Here is an 18707-nt window from a genome sequence, read left to right as displayed (position 1 = left end):
TAAGGGGGGCATGAACCAGATCTCGACAACAAGAAGAAAAACACACAATAAAAACACAACCTACCACACAACAACAATGAAGGTTTAGGTTTAACGTTTTATTGGCTTAGCCACATCAACAAACTACCTAGGCACATCAACAAAACACATTCACCAATATATTTTGTTAGCCCCAATAAAATTACACCATTACAATTGCTCTAAATATAACTCGTCCAAGAATGCTTGATTGGGACAACTAATTGAAATGTTCATAAAAAATTCAAAATTTGACTGAATTGGAAAAGATTTGTGGTGTATGCTTGATTGGGACAACTAATTGAAATGTTTATAAAAAAATTCAAAGTTTGACTGAATTGGAATAGATTTGTGGTGTATGCTTAAAAAAAAGTTGTGGTTGATATTAACAGTTTGGACATGACGGTTGTCTATAAAGACTATCTGGTAACAAGTTTCATATGCAGAGTAGTTGTATTTAGCCCTCAAAAGTCCTTGACTCCTTGTAGTGAAATTGGATAGTCCAATGATATTTCCTAAATCAACATCATAAAGATAATATCATACCCATAATAGATATAGATGTATGTAGCCCTTTTTCTTATTAAAATTTTAGTATAAAAAATGACAAGAATCTCAGATATATGTCAATCAATGAGTGGATTTGTGTAGGTCTTTACATTTAAGTTGAAAATAAAATAAATCAGTCATTGGGTGACACATCATACTTGATAGACTTGGATATTAATTTTTGCGATCTCTACCACTATTGATGTTTTAGTGTTGATAAAGCTACAATGATATAATAATTGTTTTTTTCTAAATGTCTCACAAAATTTTTTGGAGAATGCAAGTTTTATTGACTCTGTCTCCCTCCTTGTAGTATATAAAGCAGCTTACAAATGCCATGTTATACACATCTCATCTCCTAACTAGCTCTCGAAATGGAGTTTCTTCTCTCACTCCCAACAAACACCATAGCCCCCAAAATCTTCGCAGTTCTATTACTCTTCATAGGTTTAAGGATATTCACAAATGTCCTAAAACCAAAGAAATCCAAGACATCCCCACCACTAGCTGGCGGCGCGTGGCCTTTGTTGGGCCACCTCCACCTCCTCCGCGGCCCACAGCAACCATATATAATATTAGGCAAGATGGCCGACAAATATGGTCCAATCTTCAAAATCAAGCTAGGCGTGCATCGAACTCTTATTGTAAGTAACTCCGAGATTGCCAAAGAGTGCTTGACCACACAGGACAAAGTCTTGGCTGGTCGTCCAACGACTGTGGCCATGGAAATCATGGGCTACAAACGGGCCTTGTTCGGTTTCTGCCCATACGGCCCATATTGGCGTCTAACCCGGAAACTAACAACTTCTGAGCTTCTCTCGACCCAACGGCTCGAGGCACTTAAACACATAAAAGAATCCGAGGTGATGACTGCCATGAAAGACGTGTACCAATCATGGGCCGACAGAAAAACAGAGTCTGATAAGGTTCTGGTGGACATGAGTAGAGTGTTCGGGGACATATCCTCAAACGTGATGTTTAGGATTGTTGTTGGAAAAGTGTATTCGCGTAAGGGTCAGAGGGATCTGAAATGGAAGCAAGTGTTGATCGATTTTTTTAAGTTGATGGGTCACTTTGGTGTGGGTGATGCGTTGCCGTTTTTGAGGTGGTTGGATTTGGGAGGTGTTGAGAAGTCCATGAAAAGGATAAGCAAAGAATTGGACAATTATGTTGAAGAATGGATGGAAGAGCACAAGAGGAAGAGACTGAGTCGTGGTGACGGGATTGTAGATGAAGACTTCATGGACGTGATGCTTTCAGTTCTTGATGATCAAATGGAGGAAAGCACTGGCTATACTGCTCATATAACGAACAAGGCCACGTGCTTGGTAAATCATATCAATACCTGATCTTAGCTTAATTGGTTTTTTAGTCAAAATATAAATACATGCATTCTGCGAAACCCACTTGGCCTCATCATGGCACAAGGTTAAATTCTTAGCCCAAACACATTAAAAATACTCTCCGCTCTGGGTTATAGAGATGCACGGATTTGTTCTTCATAAACCGTCGTTATTGATATTCAGACCCATGAAAATGCATCTTCAAAGTGAGAATAGCTAAGTTTTGCCTATAAACTACTTGGTTGGGTTTTACCTGTCCGATGTGGGATTTTTAATCTTGACACCACACCCCAAACCACCTAGGATCTCATAAGGTCTTATGCAGGCTCCTTCCACTAGACCAAACCATGATTGCTAAACAAAAAACACAAAATCCATCTTTTTGCATGAGAACTACAAAATGATTGAAACGATCACGTAAGGCTATTTATTCTAATGCTTCAATTTTGCAGTCTATTATATTGGCAGGATCCGACACAACAAGGACTACTCTAACTTGGGCTCTATCACTGCTACTCAACAACCCTGACGTCCTGAAAAGAACTCAACAAGAGTTACAACTCCATGTCGGCAAAGAAAGACTAGTGAACATATCAGACATGAAATCCTTGGTCTACTTTCAAGCAGTTTTGAAGGAAACCTTGCGATTATACCCTCCTGGACCACTCTCAATACCACACGAATCCATGGAGGATTGCGTCGTAGCCGGTTATCATGTCCCAGCAGGGACTCGAATTCTCTTCAATCTCTGGAAGATTCAACAGGATCCAGACATTTGGAAGAATCCTTCGGAGTTCAAGCCAGAGAGGTTTTTGACAACACACAAGGACGTTGATGTTAAGGGACGGCACTTTGAGTTATTACCATTTGGGAGTGGTAGAAGAATGTGTCCTGGAATACCTTTTGCATTTCAAGTCATGGAGCTTGCGCTTGCTAATATGCTTCATGGTTTCGATTTTTCAACTCCGAATGGTGAACCAATCGATATGACTGAGGAAAATGGATTGGTCACACTTCGTGCAACGCCACTTGAAGCCCTCATTAGTCCACGCCTCCCCGGTCATCTCTATATGGAGTGTATTTGAACATGCGATATAATTAAGGTGTCATTGTGTCTATCTAAATAATTTGTTAATGCATTTGGGAAGGACGATGAGATCTTTTGTTTAAATTGTCTCGGTTTAGCTCCTAATGTGTCGTTGTACGTGTCTACTTTGCTAGTTTGCATGATATAATTCAGAAATAAAATAAATAATATATGTATTTGTATCTAGTGTAGAAGGATATCAAGAGGAGTTTCGGACAAGAGCCGATTTTCTCATTTTGATCATGCAAGCTTTCCATATCAATCAAGGAATACTTTTTACAAGGGAAAATTAAGGAGTTTTCAATGATAAAAAAAATAATAATATGATTTTCTGCCCTTGATGATGCCTCAAACACCAACTTTGAATTTCAAGTTTGTATAGAACCACGCAATCTTAGTTGGTCGTCTTTCTACATTCAAGGGAATAATTTGTTTCCTATTTTATCAAAGGAGATTGCCTACTTCAAAGTGGATTAAAAGCCTAAACAGGATGTTTAGGGAGTGGATATAGCAGAGTGCTCCGAACCACTGTAAAACCGTTTGTGTGCTTACCTTTTCTGCACGTTTTTTAATTTGCTTTCATACTTGCATTAATACTTCATCAAATTTCATACAAAATCAGGTTTCATTGTGTTCAAAAGATCAAAATCAATTTTCTGTTTTTTAATCAAGATCAAAATCTATTCTCGGTCATAATATATATATATATATATATATATATATATATATATTTATATCTTATATAACCTGCACTGCAAGTTGAGTATTTTCTTATACTTCAAATCAGATTGTGGCATTTATTATTTGTCCGACTATTCATTTTGCTAGAATCTAAATTTGTTTACTTATTATTATTGTCTGTTTGAGTTTCAAATCTTTGCAAGCTTAATATAATTGATCTTTGTGTAGTTGTTTTAAACACTCAGTTCAAAACCTGCTTGAATATGATTAGGTAGCTTATTTAGAGACGGAATATTGTTTGTATTTTGTTGTGTGTGACAATTTTGTTAAAGAGGATTCCTAATAGAAAGTTGGGGACACAATTCACCCGCCTCTTGTATGACAAAGGTCTTTCAAGCAAAACAAAAAACTACAAAACGCAGCCATGATACAAAGATTTTCAGGGGATCTACATTCTCCTCAACCCATGCAGATAACTCCTTCAAAATGACTTATTAGAAAAGCACCTATCCCTTTTCAATTACATCAGCGAAGAAGACTTATTCCTTTAGACTTGGAAAACGTGGCCTTGTTTATTCAACCCATGGAGATAACTCCTTCAACATGATTGATAAGAAACGCACCCGTCCCTTTTACATCAGCGAAGAAGACTTAGACTTGTTACTTTAAACTTGGAAAACGTGGCTTTGAATGTTACTTGTATTCAGATAAGTAAAAGTCGTCATATAAGAAACGCATGTCAAAGTAAAATTGCTAACGGATGGGACGACCCTCCGTTCGTTCGATTGCCATATGATTAAGTATGGGTTAAGTAAACTTTTGGTCATTGAAAGATAGTCAAAATTTCATTTTGGTCATCCAAAGATCAAACGTTCCAAATTGATCACTGAAAGATTTTTTTTGCTATCCTTTGGTCACTCGGGCAGGTTTTAACTCTTTTCGGGCAGTCAAAGAGCCATGTGGCATCTAAAATTCAAAAAATTAATTTCTTATAAAAAAAATGTGATTATGTGTAATTCTTTTAAAAAAATTAAATTTAATAAATAATTCAAAATTCCACCTCATCTTCTCCTCCATGTAAAAAAACCCTAAATTCACCACATCACTCGCCACCTACCTCTGCAGGCTGCAGCCATCGCCTCTGCAATCAGAGTTTATCTTTCTTCCCATTAGTCCTAACTCCTAAGCAACAATCAGAGCTCACCATCACCTTCTTTTATTCATTCTCCTCCTGCCCCTCTCCCTCCTCAATCTCCCACCAACGCCACCGCTCCCTCTCCGTAACCACCACCACGGTGCCATGTCCGATCTTGCAGCCAAACACCCCCCAAATCTCCAAGGACACCACCAAGATCTCCAACGAAGCTCCAGATTTAACAATACCCAGATTTGGATTTCTTGATATAACAAGAGTAGATAAAGGTGTTGGCATCTCCTCTTGCATAGTCGGGTCAGTTTTGATCTGTAGATGTGGTGAACCTATCCACCAAAGCTGCAAAACGAAAATCCCTATTTCGCATTAACTGCATTGTCCAAGCTTGCAATGGATCAAAGACAAAGACCCAATTTCATGGACAAATTATTATATTTGTTAAAAAATATATTTATGAACAAAAAAATGAGGTATTATTATTATTTTAAAAAAATATATTTCCATTTGGATAATATATATTTATTTTTCATTTTCATTTCCACCTTGGCAAGCCACATAAGCAAAAAGAGTTGGATTTAATGGTCAATGTGACACCTTAGCAAGTGTGATTGCCCAGAACCCCCATTATCTGCCCGAGTGGCTAAATTGTAGCAAAAAAAATTTTTGGGTGACCGACTTGAAACGTTTTATATTTGGATAACCAAAATGAAATCTTGAGTATCTTTCGGTGATCAAAAGTTTACTTGACCCGACTAAGTATAATTCTTCCAGGTCATGAGTTCCTAATATTTAAGAATCACTTTTATGGTAACAAAACATTTTTAAAATGAGGTTCTAAAATGAGGTTTTAAAATGAGTTCTTTTAAGTTTTAACATGTTAGGTGACATTGGGTGGAGAAAGCTACATACTGCAACTCCCTAGAAGCTGTGCTAGAAATAAATGCCCCGTTTGGTGAATTTTTTTTAAACATAGTGGGACCCACATGTTTTAATAATAATAATTTCTTATAAGTATACACATAATTAATATTTATACTTCTAAATTAATAATAAATTAATTATTATGTTTATTCATTCATAATAATTAATACACATAGCTTTTAAGTTTAACTTTTTCTCACACAGCTTAACAGTTAGGGTTGAAAATCAATACAACCGCTTTACCAAACACACATAATGAGCTGGGAGAAGATAACTCTCAGCTCCCAGTGTATATTTCAACCAAGCTCAGTTAATGTCCAAGAATGCTAGGAGATTGGAATCAATACATTTGATCTTATCACAACATCCAGGAGGCAGGAATGACAACATCCAGGAATGATAATATCAACAGTTAAGAAAAGACTTTATCTCATTACCTGTCGACCCTTATATAAAGTTTAAGGTCGACTCAAGGTAGGCGACACATTTTCTTTGGACACTTAAATACCCATGGAATGATCAATTATATTTTTTCTCCCTATCATTCTTTCTCTTAAGAATCTCTTTCTTCTTCTTCACACCAATGACGAGTTACTAATGACTGACAATTGATTTGCAAGCTGGCTATTGATGGGAAGAAAGGGATTCAGGACCTAGATAGGGTTTGTCATCCCATACACTTCTAACTTGGGTGTCGGTGTTGGTGGGTTAGGTGGGCCGTATGCCGGGTACTGCAGGATTGGGTCGGATCAAACACATAAAGAAAAATACAATGTCATCGTGTGTGCACAGGTATAATGTAAACTACCATAAACAAATATTACAAGGTTCATCATATATAAGCATTTAATCATCATAAATATTGCATGATTAAAAAAATAAGTATATACTCTAATAGAAAGGCATGGTGCTTCATTTATCACCGCAGCACATAAGAAAGTCAAGAGTGGAATTTTCGATGAAGTGAGAGTGAGAAAGATGGATCAATATCTCCACCTAACAAAGGAAAACTGTGAGTTTTTTGATCAAAACTGTGGATTTGGACAAGGTGTTAGGCCAGTCAAGGGTGGTGTCCGGATACCTCAGCTAGAAATCAAGTCAAGAATAGTTTGGGCAGAGTTTTATGACTAGGGAGCCGTCCAGACGGGGTGTTGGGGTTACACCATTTTAGTATAAATAAAGGACTTGTTTGTAGGTTTTCAACCCTAATTCAAATTGTTTGTTTCTATGGGTTTAGAGAGGCGACTAGGAGTGAGAGAGAGCAAGGTTGGGAAAAACTTTGTGATTTATCTCTTAGGTTTAATTGGGTTCAATGTGAGAGAAAATTGAGTGTATGGTTGTAACAATTTTCTACATAGTGAATTTTCTCTTGGTTCTCTTTTGACAACGGTCGTGATTTTTCCTCCAGGCTTAGAGGTTTTCCACGTAAATCTTGTGTTTATTATGTTGCTTTTCTCAGTTTCAATTTTTGTATTGTCGTTTTGATTAATCTGGAGTGAATCTAATTTCTCAACAAAAGCAAACCATAAAACTAATAGAAGTGATAGAGATCCCAGTAAAAAGCATCTCAGTCATCCTCGTAGTGGATGTATCACTTTCTGGTTCAATCACAAGGTTTTGTGGGCCCCTACACTTACATCAATCAAAGAACAAGATCCACTATTGGGGTAACTGAGATGTTTTTTACTGGGATCCCTAACATTTTTGTAAAACTAAACAACAGGTCATTATTTTCATCAACATCTCATGATGCTTTCATTTATTCAATATTTTAACAAGGAAAAAATGAATTTTAGGCTTGAATAAACCAGTTGAGCGACATTGTTTATCCCAAACTAGTCAATTTCACTGGTATGCAATCCCTAAAATTGTGGGATAAGATTCTAATCGGTGCATTCTAGTAATCTTGAGCTTGCGAGACATCATGTTGTTTACACATCGAGATTCCACAACTAGCTAATCCTTTTGTATCATATTTACGCATGCATCAATCGCACACATGCATCTTCTCTCCTAACTAGCACGATCTCCAAATGGAGTTTCTTCTTTCAATCCCAACAAACGCCATAGCCCCAAAAATATTTGCAGTTATATTACTCTACGTATGTTTCAGGATATTCACAGATGTCTTAATTAAACCCAAGACATCCCCACCGCAAGCCGGAGGCGCGTGGCCTTTCATAGGCCACCTCCACCTCCTCCGCGGCCCACAGGGACAACACATAACATTAGGCAAGATGGCCGACAAATATGGCCCAATCTTCAAAATCAAGCTGGGTGTGCATCCAACTCTTGTCGTAAGTAACTCCGAGATTGCCAAAGAGTGTTTGACCACACATGACAAAGTCTTAGCTGGCCGTCCTGCGACTGTGGCCATGGAAATCATGGGCTACAAACGGGCCTTCTTCGGTTTCAGCCCATACGGCCCATATTGGCATCAAACCCGGAAACTAACAACTTCTGAGCTTCTCTCGAGCCAACGGCTCGAGGCACTTAAGCACATAAGAGAATCCGAGGTGATGACTGCCATGAAAGACGTGTACCGATCATGGGCCGACAGAAAAACAGAGTGGAATAAGGTTCTGGTGGACATGATTAGAGTGTTTGGAGACATATCCTCAAATGTGATATTTAGGATTGTGGTTGGAAAAGTGTATTCGCGTAAGGGTCAGAGGGATCTGAAATGGAAGCAAATCTTGATGGATTTTTATAAGTTTATCGGTCACTTTGGCGTGGGTGATGCGCTGCCGTTTTTGAGGTGGTTGGATTTAGGAGGTGTTGAGAAGTCCATGAAAAAGATAAGCAAAGAATTGGACAATTATGTTGAAGAATGGATGGAAGAGCACAAGAGGAAGAGACTGAGTCATGGTGATGGGAATGTAGATGAAGACTTCATGGACGTGATGCTTTCAGTTCTTGATGATCAAATGGAGGAGCTTACTGGCTATACTGCTCATACAACAAACAAGGCCACGTGCTTGGTAAATCATATCATTAACTCATCTTAATTATGAAAATTATAAAAATGATAAATATCCTAATAGTTGGTATACCAATTGATATCTTGGCCCATTTATCTCATTGCACGCACAATATCCAAGTTAATTTGTGGGCTTCACATATCCCATAAGATGCACATAAAATCCTATGCGTATGACTCAACAACTGAATAACAGATATAGGAGCAGCTCATAACTTGTGATATTATCTTTTCTTAATTTTTTGTAGTCATAAATATAAATACATGCATGCTGAGAAGCCCACTTGGCCTTGATTGCACATGGGCAATCTTCATCATTAGATTATCAGAGTTCCCTTATGCCTAGGCGTGTTGTCCTATCACTAAACCAACCCATGGCCATGACTCCTAAACAAAATCCATCTTTACGCATGAAAACTACAAATTGATTGAAATGATCACGTCAGGCTATTTATTCTGTTGCTTCAATTTAATTTGTAGACTATTATTTTGGCGGGATCCGACACAACAAGGACTACCCTAACTTGGGCTCTATCACTGCTACTCAACAACCCTGACGTCCTGAAAAGGATTCAACAAGAGTTAGAACTCCACGTCGGCAAAGAAAGACTAGTGAAGGAATCAGACATGAAATCCTTGGTCTACTTTCAGTCAGTTATGAAGGAAACACTACGATTATACCCTACAGGACCACTCTCAATACCACACCAGTCCATGGAGGATTGCATCATAGCCGGTTACCATGTCCCAGCAGGGACTCGGATTCTCTTCAATCTCTAGAAGATTCAACAGGATCCACACATTTGGGAGAATCCTTCAGAGTTCAAGCCTGAAAGGTTTCTGACAACACACAAGGAGGTTGATGTGAGGGGACGTCACTATGAGTTATTACCATTTGGGAGTGGTAGAAGAATGTGTCCTGGAATTTCTTTTGCTCTTCAAGTCATGGAGCTTGCCCTTGCTAATATGCTTCATGGGTTCGACTTTTCCACTCCAAATGGTGAACCAGTCGATATGACTGAGGATAATGGAATGGTCACGTTCCGTGCAACGCCACTTGAAGCCCTCATCTGTCCACGCCTTCCAGGTCATCTCTAGCTATATGGAGTAAATTTGACGAAGCAATATAATTAAATAAAGTTGTTTGATGTAGGACAACTTGAATAGATTTCTTTGGTATTGACGTTGAACGGTCCACGGAAGAGTTACTTGAGAAGTTGGAACATATTCGAAGGAATCCAAATCGAAATCGGAATTGAAGTTGCTGTTTTTGGAAATTAAAGTTTCAGTTTCCAACTTTAACCGTCCATAACTTTTGATTCCTTACTACAGTATGTTTCCGATAACTGATTTTGAATACCTAAAGTTGAGATTTAGAAGGAGATCAAAAAGTGTCTTTTTGTAGTCCAACGGGTTAATTAAGTTTCCCGCACGTTTTATGTTTCCAATTTTCCAATTCTAGTTTAATTAGGAGTTCAATTAGGATTTGATTGTTTTATCAGTCTATAAATAGTCTCATAAACGTTTGTAATTGATACATTCAATTTTATTAATAAAATTCCTTGAGGTTTTCTTAATTGTTCTTGGTGGATTCCAAGCTTCCTTGGTGGATTGCAAGTTATGTTGGCTTAGTAGTGAACTAGCCAATCGATCCGTACTTCCGTCCCGCGTCAAGTGGTATCGGAGGGAGGATTTCGCCTCTCAAGATGTCCAACAACAAAGGAGGAAGAAGCCCTATAGTCGCTGGACGAGGGGTGAATGATTTTCGGGAGGTGACGAATGAGATTAAAGCAATGTTGATTCAACTCAAAGTCTACCAAAATCAAGCAATCAACGGGTATGGCGTTCGTGATGTTGCACGAAACCAATCTGTTGATCCATATGTTTTGAAGCAAAAAAGGTACAATGATATTTCCTACTTGAAAAGACTCAAAATGAAAGATTACTCGAATTGGTTGTTTGAATTGGAAAAATATTTTTATTATATGGAAATCTTGGAAGAGAAGAAAGTCAAACTTGCATCACATAAACTTAGTGGATATGCAGCAAGTTGGTGGGATGACATACAATTTAAGAGAAAGCGACAACGCAAGGATAAAATTCGGTCTTGGCCTAGAATGAAAAAGATGCTTACGATTGAATTTTTTCCTTATGATTGGCAAGATATTTTATGGGAACTAAATCGACGAATAGATTTATATGTTCAAAGTTCTTGCTTTGATTCTTATAATGAGTTGCCAATATTTTGAGCAAAGTTTGCTGAAGGTGGGATTTTGTGTGAAGAAAATTCAGAAAATTCTCAACTAGCCAAAGGAATGGAAATTGATCAAATCTCACAAGAGGCTGAGGAGCATACATGTTCTAGTGATTTTACGGAGAAAGAGTTTGAGAATTGTTCAAAGAATGTATTGCAGGTTGAGGTTATGGAGAGTAAAGAAGAATTCACAAGTCAAGTTCTGATCGAAGAAGAAGTTAGAGAAGACCTTATGCACCATAATGACAAAATTGTTGTGATTGAAGATACAGATTCAATTGAAGATCATATTATTCACCAGTCTCAAAATTCTATAAATTTGGCAACAAAGTGTGAGATGCAACTTGTTGATTTTATTGGGGTTGAGGATTCTAATTCCAATATTAACTCCTCAATATTGAAGATTATGAAAGTGTTCGAGGGAAAAATTGGGACTTTGCAATCCATTAAGCTCTATCTTGCAAGTATGTAACGTGTCATCTACTTTATTCGAAATATCTATTTCTTTGGGGTGGAAGACTACAGTTTCAATCCATAGGCTCGAAGACTTTGGAGGATTGGTTCTGCATGAGTTTCTCTTTTGAGAAGATTATTTTCGTCCAAATCATAACTCGAGGACGAGTTATTTTTCAAGTGGAGGAGACTGATGTAGGACAAGTTTAATATATTTCTTTGGTATTGACGTAGAACGGCCCACGGAAGAGTTCCTTGAGAAGTTGGAACATGTTCGAAGGAATCCAAATCGAAATCGGAATTGAAATTGATGTTTTTGGAAATTAAAGTTTCAGTTTCCAACTTTGACTATCTATAACTTTTGATTCCCTCGTGTGTTTCCTTTTATAGTATGTTTCCGAGGACTGATTTTGAATACCTAAAGTTGAGATTCGGAAGGAGATAAAAAAGGTGTCTTTTTGTAGTCTAACAGCGTTAATTAAATTTCCTGCACTTTTTATGTTTCTAATTTTCCAATTCTAGTTTAATTAGAAGTTCAATTAGGGTTTGATTGTTTTATCAGTCTATAAATAGTCTCATAAACGTTTGTAATTGATACATTCAGTTTTATTAATAAAATTCCTTGAGGTTTTCTCAATTGTTTTTGGTGGATTCCAAGTTATGTTGGCTTAGTAGTGAACTAGCCAATCAATCCGTACTTCCATCCCGTGTCACTGTTAATGCATTTGTGAAGGACGATGAGATCCTTTGTTTAATTGATTGTCACTGTTTAATGAAGGAATTGGTATTCAATATTTCCATTACATTGTCAACATACAAAGGTTCACTAATATATGTATAGGGCTAATGTTTGAATATTACAACGGTAACATACAGATCAATCAGAGACTTGACATACACAGAGACTCGCCGTTAAAGTGAAATAAGAGAGAGAGCTTCAAGTGATGGGCTGGACTTCATCAGATGGGCTGGTCTTTACAAGATGGGTTAGATATATGGGCTGAAGAGGGCTTTTCATTCTTGTTCTGTATATTTAGCTCCTAACGTGTTGTACGTGTCTACTTTGCATAATATAATTCAAAAATAAGATAAATAATACATGTACTTGTATCTAGTGTATGTGTTGTTAGTGCTTGTTTTCACAATCAAAGATTTATATTGTTTAGTCACGAGCAGTCTTGCAAAATTCAAGGGTTTAAGTCTCTTATCTCACATCGTCTATGGTTAAGTCAAGTTTCTCGTTTTATATCGCTTAGGGGAATATGTGAACTATATTAAATAGATCAAACTTTCTAACTAGTAACAAGCATTTTTACTAGGCTCAAACTAGTATGGGCTGGTGATGGGCCCGGGTAAACAAAGTTGCTTGTGCCAATATGTATTGACTGAAAGCGGACAAAATGTTACTAATACGAAGGGGCCGACTGTTACAAGCTCCCTATAATTTCAATTTGGAAGTCACTGCGATCCAAACACGTTCTTACCAAAAAAAATAGTTACCTTATGTACACTTGCAATATTGTTACATGGAAGGAGTAGGGTTGACAAACCTGAAAGCCCGCCCGCCCACTTGAAGTACATTTTACTCCGCGCCTCCCCGGAGTCTCCATGCGCCTCTATCATTAATCATGTGTTAGTTTAGTTTAATTTTGATTTTCTCCCCATCAATTCAGTATGCTTTTGTTAAGGTATGCAATTTCGAAATCAGAAGCGATAGGAATCTCAGTAAATGAGATCTTAGTCATTTCAATAATGAATATATCATTCTTTGATTTAATCATCAAGTTTTGTGAATCTCTATTGGAATGATTGAGATCCCTAACATTTTTGTTTCGTAATTGCCAAAGAGTATCTAACGAACAGCCCACGCTATCCCCGCCACTATTTGAGGCTAATTGACTTTCGTGCCACATTTTCAACTAGATGCAAAGCAAGACACATGCACGGTTATATAATTTTACGTAAAATAATAATGTTTTTTGGGCACTAAAGAAGCATTGAAAGATGTGCATTAGAAAATTTATCTGCCATGTTGTTTGCAGATCGAAATAAATAGAAAATTAAGCCCATAGAGATTCCCAAAATCACTTTGAAATTGCTTCTCTCTTCTTCTTCTTTTTTTGTATTATTATACATTTATATTTACGCATTCATCGATGGCATACACATGCATCTTCTCTCCTAACTAGCTCGATCGCCAAATGGAGTTTCTTCTTTCAATCCCAGCAAACACCATAGCCACACAAATCTTTGCACTTCTATTACTCTACCTATGTTTCAGGAAATTCACAGATGTCCTAAAACCAAAGCAATCCAAGACATCCCCACCACAAGTCGGCGGCGCGTGGCCTTTGATAGGCCACCTCCACCGCCTCCGCGGCCCACCTGCACCACACATAACACTAGGCAAGATGGCCGACAAATACGGTCCAATCTTCAAAATCAAGCTAGGCGTGCATCCAACTCTTGTCATAAGTAACTCCGAGATTGCCAAAGAGTGTTTGACCACACATGACAAAGTCTTGGCTGGCCGTCCAGCGACTGTGGCCACGGAAATCATGAGCTACAACCATGCCATGTTTGCTTTCAGCTCATACGGCCCATATTGGAGTCATACGCGCAAGCTAGTCACTGTTGAGCTTCTTTCCAATAAACGGCTCGAAACGTTTAAGCACATAAGAGAATCAGAGGTTAAGAATTCCGTGAAAGAGATGTACCAATCTTGGGTTCATAACAAAACCGGCGATTCGAATCAAGTTTTGGTGGACATGACCAGAATTTTTGGAGATATAATCGCAAACGTGATATACAGGATTGTGGTAGGTAAAGTGTATGCGAGTAAGGGTGAGGGACATGTGAGATGGAAACAAGTAGTGTCGGAGTATGTAAACTTGTTGAGCCACTTTGGTGTGGGTGATGCGTTGCCGTTTTTGAGGTGGTTGGATCTGGGAGGTAAGGAGAAAGCCATGAAAAAGACAGCCAAAGAATTGGACAATTATGTTGAAGAATGGTTGCAAGAGCATAAGAAGAAGAGATCCAGTGCTGGCGATCATGGAATTGTAGAGGAAGATTTCATGGACGTGATGCTCTCAATTTTTTATGATGATGATCAAGAGGAGAGTTTTGCTGATCATAGTGCTCACACAATTAACAAGGCCTTGTGCTTGGTATGTTCATCTTCATTGATCTAGATTTAATTTTTTCAGTCAAGAATTGTAATTATTAAATGATGTAGGACTAAGGGGCCTTTTAATATTTTAGGGCCTCAAAAGAGGCTTTTTAATATTTTGGGGACATTTTTGTATTTTTGTATTTTTCATTACATTAGGGTTGTAGCTAGCCCTATAACTCATTTTATTTCGTCTTTGAAGAAATATATCAAAACTTGACAATTTTTTCTCTATTCCAATTTTTTTTCTTTCAGTCTCTTATATTGGCGGCCTCTGACACCACTAAGACCACTCTGACTTGGGTTCTATCACTACTACTCAACCACCGTGACATCCTAAACAAGGTCCAACAAGAGTTGATAGCTCACATTGGTCCAGAAACACCAGTGAATGAATCAGATATCAAATCTTTTGTCTACCTTGAAGCAGTTATAAAGGAGACATTACGATTATATCCTCCAGGTCCGCTCGGGTTACCACACGAGTCAATGGAGGACTGCACCATAGCCGGTTATCATGTCGCAGCAGGGACTCGGGTTCTTTTCAATCAGTGGAAGATTCATCATGATCCGCAGGTGTGGGAGAATCCTTCCGAGTTCAAGCCAGAAAGATTTCTAAGAACACACAAGGAAGTTGATGTTAGAGGATGTCACTTTGAGTTGTTACCATTTGGGAGTGGTAGAAGAATGTGTCCTGGAATATCTTTTGCCCTTCAAGTCATGGAGCTTGCACTTGCTAATATGCTTCATGGGTTCGATTTTGCAACTCTTAATGGTGAACCAGTCGATATGACTGAGGATAATGGATTTGTCACTCTCCGAGCAACGCCACTTGAAGCCCTCATCAGTCCACGCCTCCCAGGTCATGTCTATATGGGCTGAATTGAAACAGCAATTATAGCTAGCACTTGGTGAATTATATATGTCTATTTTGCTTGCTGGTTTGCATGTCACATAAACAATGATAATACTTTTCTTCTTCGGAACTTTCTTAACCTAACATACACTTAACACGATAAAGTCAAAAGGGCAAACGAATAGTCAGTTCTGAGATTAATGTGGTCACAGAGAAGAGAATTGCTCAATAATTAAGTATTAGTATGAGAGTCCAAAGCAGACATCCCTTGGAACATATAGAAACAACAACTTGCAAACATGGACCTTAGTTCACCCACCAAAATGAATATAGGCCCATTGGGTCTGTAGGATTTTAAATCCTAATAAATGTATGAATGACAAATGTGTGATCTATGTGCTATATTATTCTCGATCTGATTGCAGCAAAGTAACCATGATGCAGGTTACTCAAAACAATATTTATGTTGTATTTGTACAATGTGCGGCAAGGTAACCATGACGCAGGTTATCTGACATCCTAAAAAGGACTTAACAAGAGTTAGAACTCCACGTCGGGAAAGAAAAACTAGTGATTGAATCAGACATAAAATCCTTGATCTTTCTTTCAATCAGTTATAAAGGAAACATTACGGTTATACCCTCCCAGCAGGGACTCTGATTATCTTCAACCTCTGGAATTTGTAAAGTGACACGTGGAAATAGGGGTGTTTTATTGTTGAACAATTTATTATTATTAGCATGAGAGGCCAAAGACACCCCTTCGAACATATAGAAAGTAGAAACAACAACTTGCAAAATTCAATTCATTACCAAAGCTGCCAGGATTGATATATATTTATTTAACGCTGTAAAGAAATAACAAAATTTGTCTTCAAATGATGTCCAGCTATAACCAATGGATTAAGGGTCTCTGTAGTCTGTAATGCCAGGGTATTACCACAGGCACACAAACACACACACTCACACACATACAAACAAACACGCCCATATATATATACATGAATTCTCACATAAAATTCTAAAATAAGTGTGTGAAATCAGGGTCATTTTTAATTGGTGTGGATGAGCGCTTTTTATATGTATATATTAGACCGTTTTTCATAATACAGGATTTTAACAACCATTGAATTAATCCAACAGCTAATATTAAAAATGCTTAAGGAAAAATTAAATCCAAACATTTATATTTGATATGAAGAAAATAAAAGTAAAAAAAAGAATAAAATCTTTGAATTTGTTTCAATAAAATAAAACAAGGGCACTCTTACATATGACAATTGATTCTTGTATTTTATATTTTAAATGTAATTTGAACTTTACTTCTCTTTAGAGATAGAATCAGAGAAGTAATGTAATTTGAACTTTACTTTTCTTAGAGGTAGATAACATACTTTTAATTTATTTCTTGCTTTTAATTCATTTAAACTCATGCTTTGTCTCTAATTTTCTTTAAATTCATATCTTTCTTTCAAGTGTTTTTAGTGCTTCTTTACCTGCTTTCTTTAGGAGTTGAATAACATAATTTGTTCTTCATTTTTCCTTGGAGTAGTTAAATTAAACACCAAATTAATCTAATAAATATTTTTTTTATTAAAATTAATTTTAGGTATAAATTATTAAATATTTTTATTTCAAAATTAAAATGATTATTTTAAATATTAGTAATCATATAAATTATTTTTTCATTAAAAAACGTTAAGTAGAATAGTAATATACATTAAATAAATAAAAATATTAGGCAAATGATTGTTAAGTAAAATAATAAAATAATAAAAAATATTAAAACAAACTTATGGGACAAAGTCAAAACGTGTGTCCCATCATATTATACACTTTATCAGCTTTAAGTTGGACTCACGTGAAACTTTTTTTTTAAAAAATGAAACGGGAAACGTCATCCCAAAAGCTCCTATCTAGAGTTTTTGGGATGTCAGTGGATCTGCTAGCTTCGTGTCAATGGATCCGCTAGCATGAGCATCTTGTTTGCTGTAGTGGAAGTTGGAAGCGGATCGGGTTTCGCTAGATCAAACAGGCACCATATCGGATGCCGTCTACCCATAAATGTTCCTTTGATCATCTCGAACATAAAACAGTCACTATAGTGATCACTGTAGCGGCAGGCCAGTTTCATGGTCAAAGAAGGAAAAAGTACGTAGGGTCCACAAGAAGTAAAGATTGTTCAATTTGGCGTCTCTTTTGTGGACTATACACGACATATGTGTCGTATACATATATAACGGGGGTGGCGTGTTGTTTTCAAAAAGGTAAGATTCAACACAAAAGTCTTTTTCTTACTTTTCTTTATAAGGGGAACCGTGAGTGATGTTGGGTAGCCGAGAGTGAGGTTAAGAACAAATATTCTAAAAGAGAGAACAAGGTGGATAAAACTTTATGGGAAATCTTTTGGATGTAATTGGATTCTTGGGTGAGAGAAAATTGAGTGTGGTTATATAAATTTTCTCTTAGTTGTCTTTCAATAACGCTGTAGTTTTTCTTTTGATCTTGGAGATTTTTCACGTATATTATTGTGTTGATTGTTATACTTTTTATTTCAATTTGTTCGTGTGATATCTCTATCAAAAATGATCATGGGTCTAATTTCCCAACATGTATAAATGGGGAAAGCACCTGAGATTGGATTAGAGTAATTTGGAGAAGTAAAAATGAGATGGTAGTGTGGTTGAATGATATATGGTATTCGGAAATTTCCTAGATTGTTTGGGTTATCTAATCCTCCTTTTCCTAATCTTTCACTTTCTAGTCAAAAAATTGAAAAATCAAAGTGCCACTTTTTTTAAAAACCCCTCCAATCCTCTCTTTCCTAATCATTTCAGTTTCTAGTCAAATAAATGGAAAAAAAAAACTCCACTGTATCGAAAAAACTAATTCTAATGTCAATATCAGTCGCTAAAGTTCTAAACAACAATTATCAATCCACATTGAATAATAAAAAAAATACACACTTTTTAAAAAACTTGTGTTTAAAATGATTTCAAATATATGTGCAAATAATGACTCTCAAGCAAATAAATCTTTGATTGAACGACAATAATTTTATATGTAAATGATCACTCATTCTCATCCATTAGAGCTCTCATCCATTAGAGCGTGGATTCTAATTCTACCCCTCCTAAACCTTTATTTTAAAAAAAGAAAATGTCTCTCAAACTCTTGTCATGATGGTTGTATGGCCCATATGGTCTAAAATGTCGCAGCTGACACCGGTCACCACTATAAAACA

General features: G+C 36.9%; 2 protein-coding genes and 1 pseudogene across 2 annotated transcripts; all 3 read left to right on the top strand.

The window, feature by feature from the left end:
• Positions 1-898: 898 nt before the first annotated feature.
• LOC120010095 (cytochrome P450 CYP82D47-like) lies at positions 899-3216 on the top strand. The gene is made up of 2 exons (XM_038860794.1): positions 899-1895; positions 2363-3216. The coding sequence occupies exons 1-2, from the start codon at positions 942-944 to the stop codon at positions 2993-2995; spliced, it is 1587 nt and encodes a 528-aa protein (XP_038716722.1). The 5' UTR covers positions 899-941; the 3' UTR covers positions 2996-3216.
• A 4453-nt stretch (positions 3217-7669) lies between these two features.
• Positions 7670-10068, top strand: LOC120010096 (annotated as a pseudogene).
• Positions 10069-13499: 3431 nt separating this feature from the next.
• On the top strand, positions 13500-15587 carry LOC120011476 (cytochrome P450 CYP82D47-like). Its single transcript, XM_038862601.1, has 2 exons — positions 13500-14606; positions 14864-15587. Exons 1-2 carry the CDS (start codon positions 13641-13643, stop codon positions 15488-15490), a joined length of 1593 nt encoding a protein of 530 aa, XP_038718529.1. The 5' UTR covers positions 13500-13640; the 3' UTR covers positions 15491-15587.
• The last annotated feature ends 3120 nt before the right edge of the window (positions 15588-18707 follow it).

This window comes from Tripterygium wilfordii, chromosome 12, assembly GCF_013401445.1.
Source record: "Tripterygium wilfordii isolate XIE 37 chromosome 12, ASM1340144v1, whole genome shotgun sequence".
Classification (NCBI taxonomy): Eukaryota; Viridiplantae; Streptophyta; class Magnoliopsida; order Celastrales; family Celastraceae; genus Tripterygium; species Tripterygium wilfordii.
This window is presented reverse-complemented; position numbering and strand designations above follow the sequence as displayed.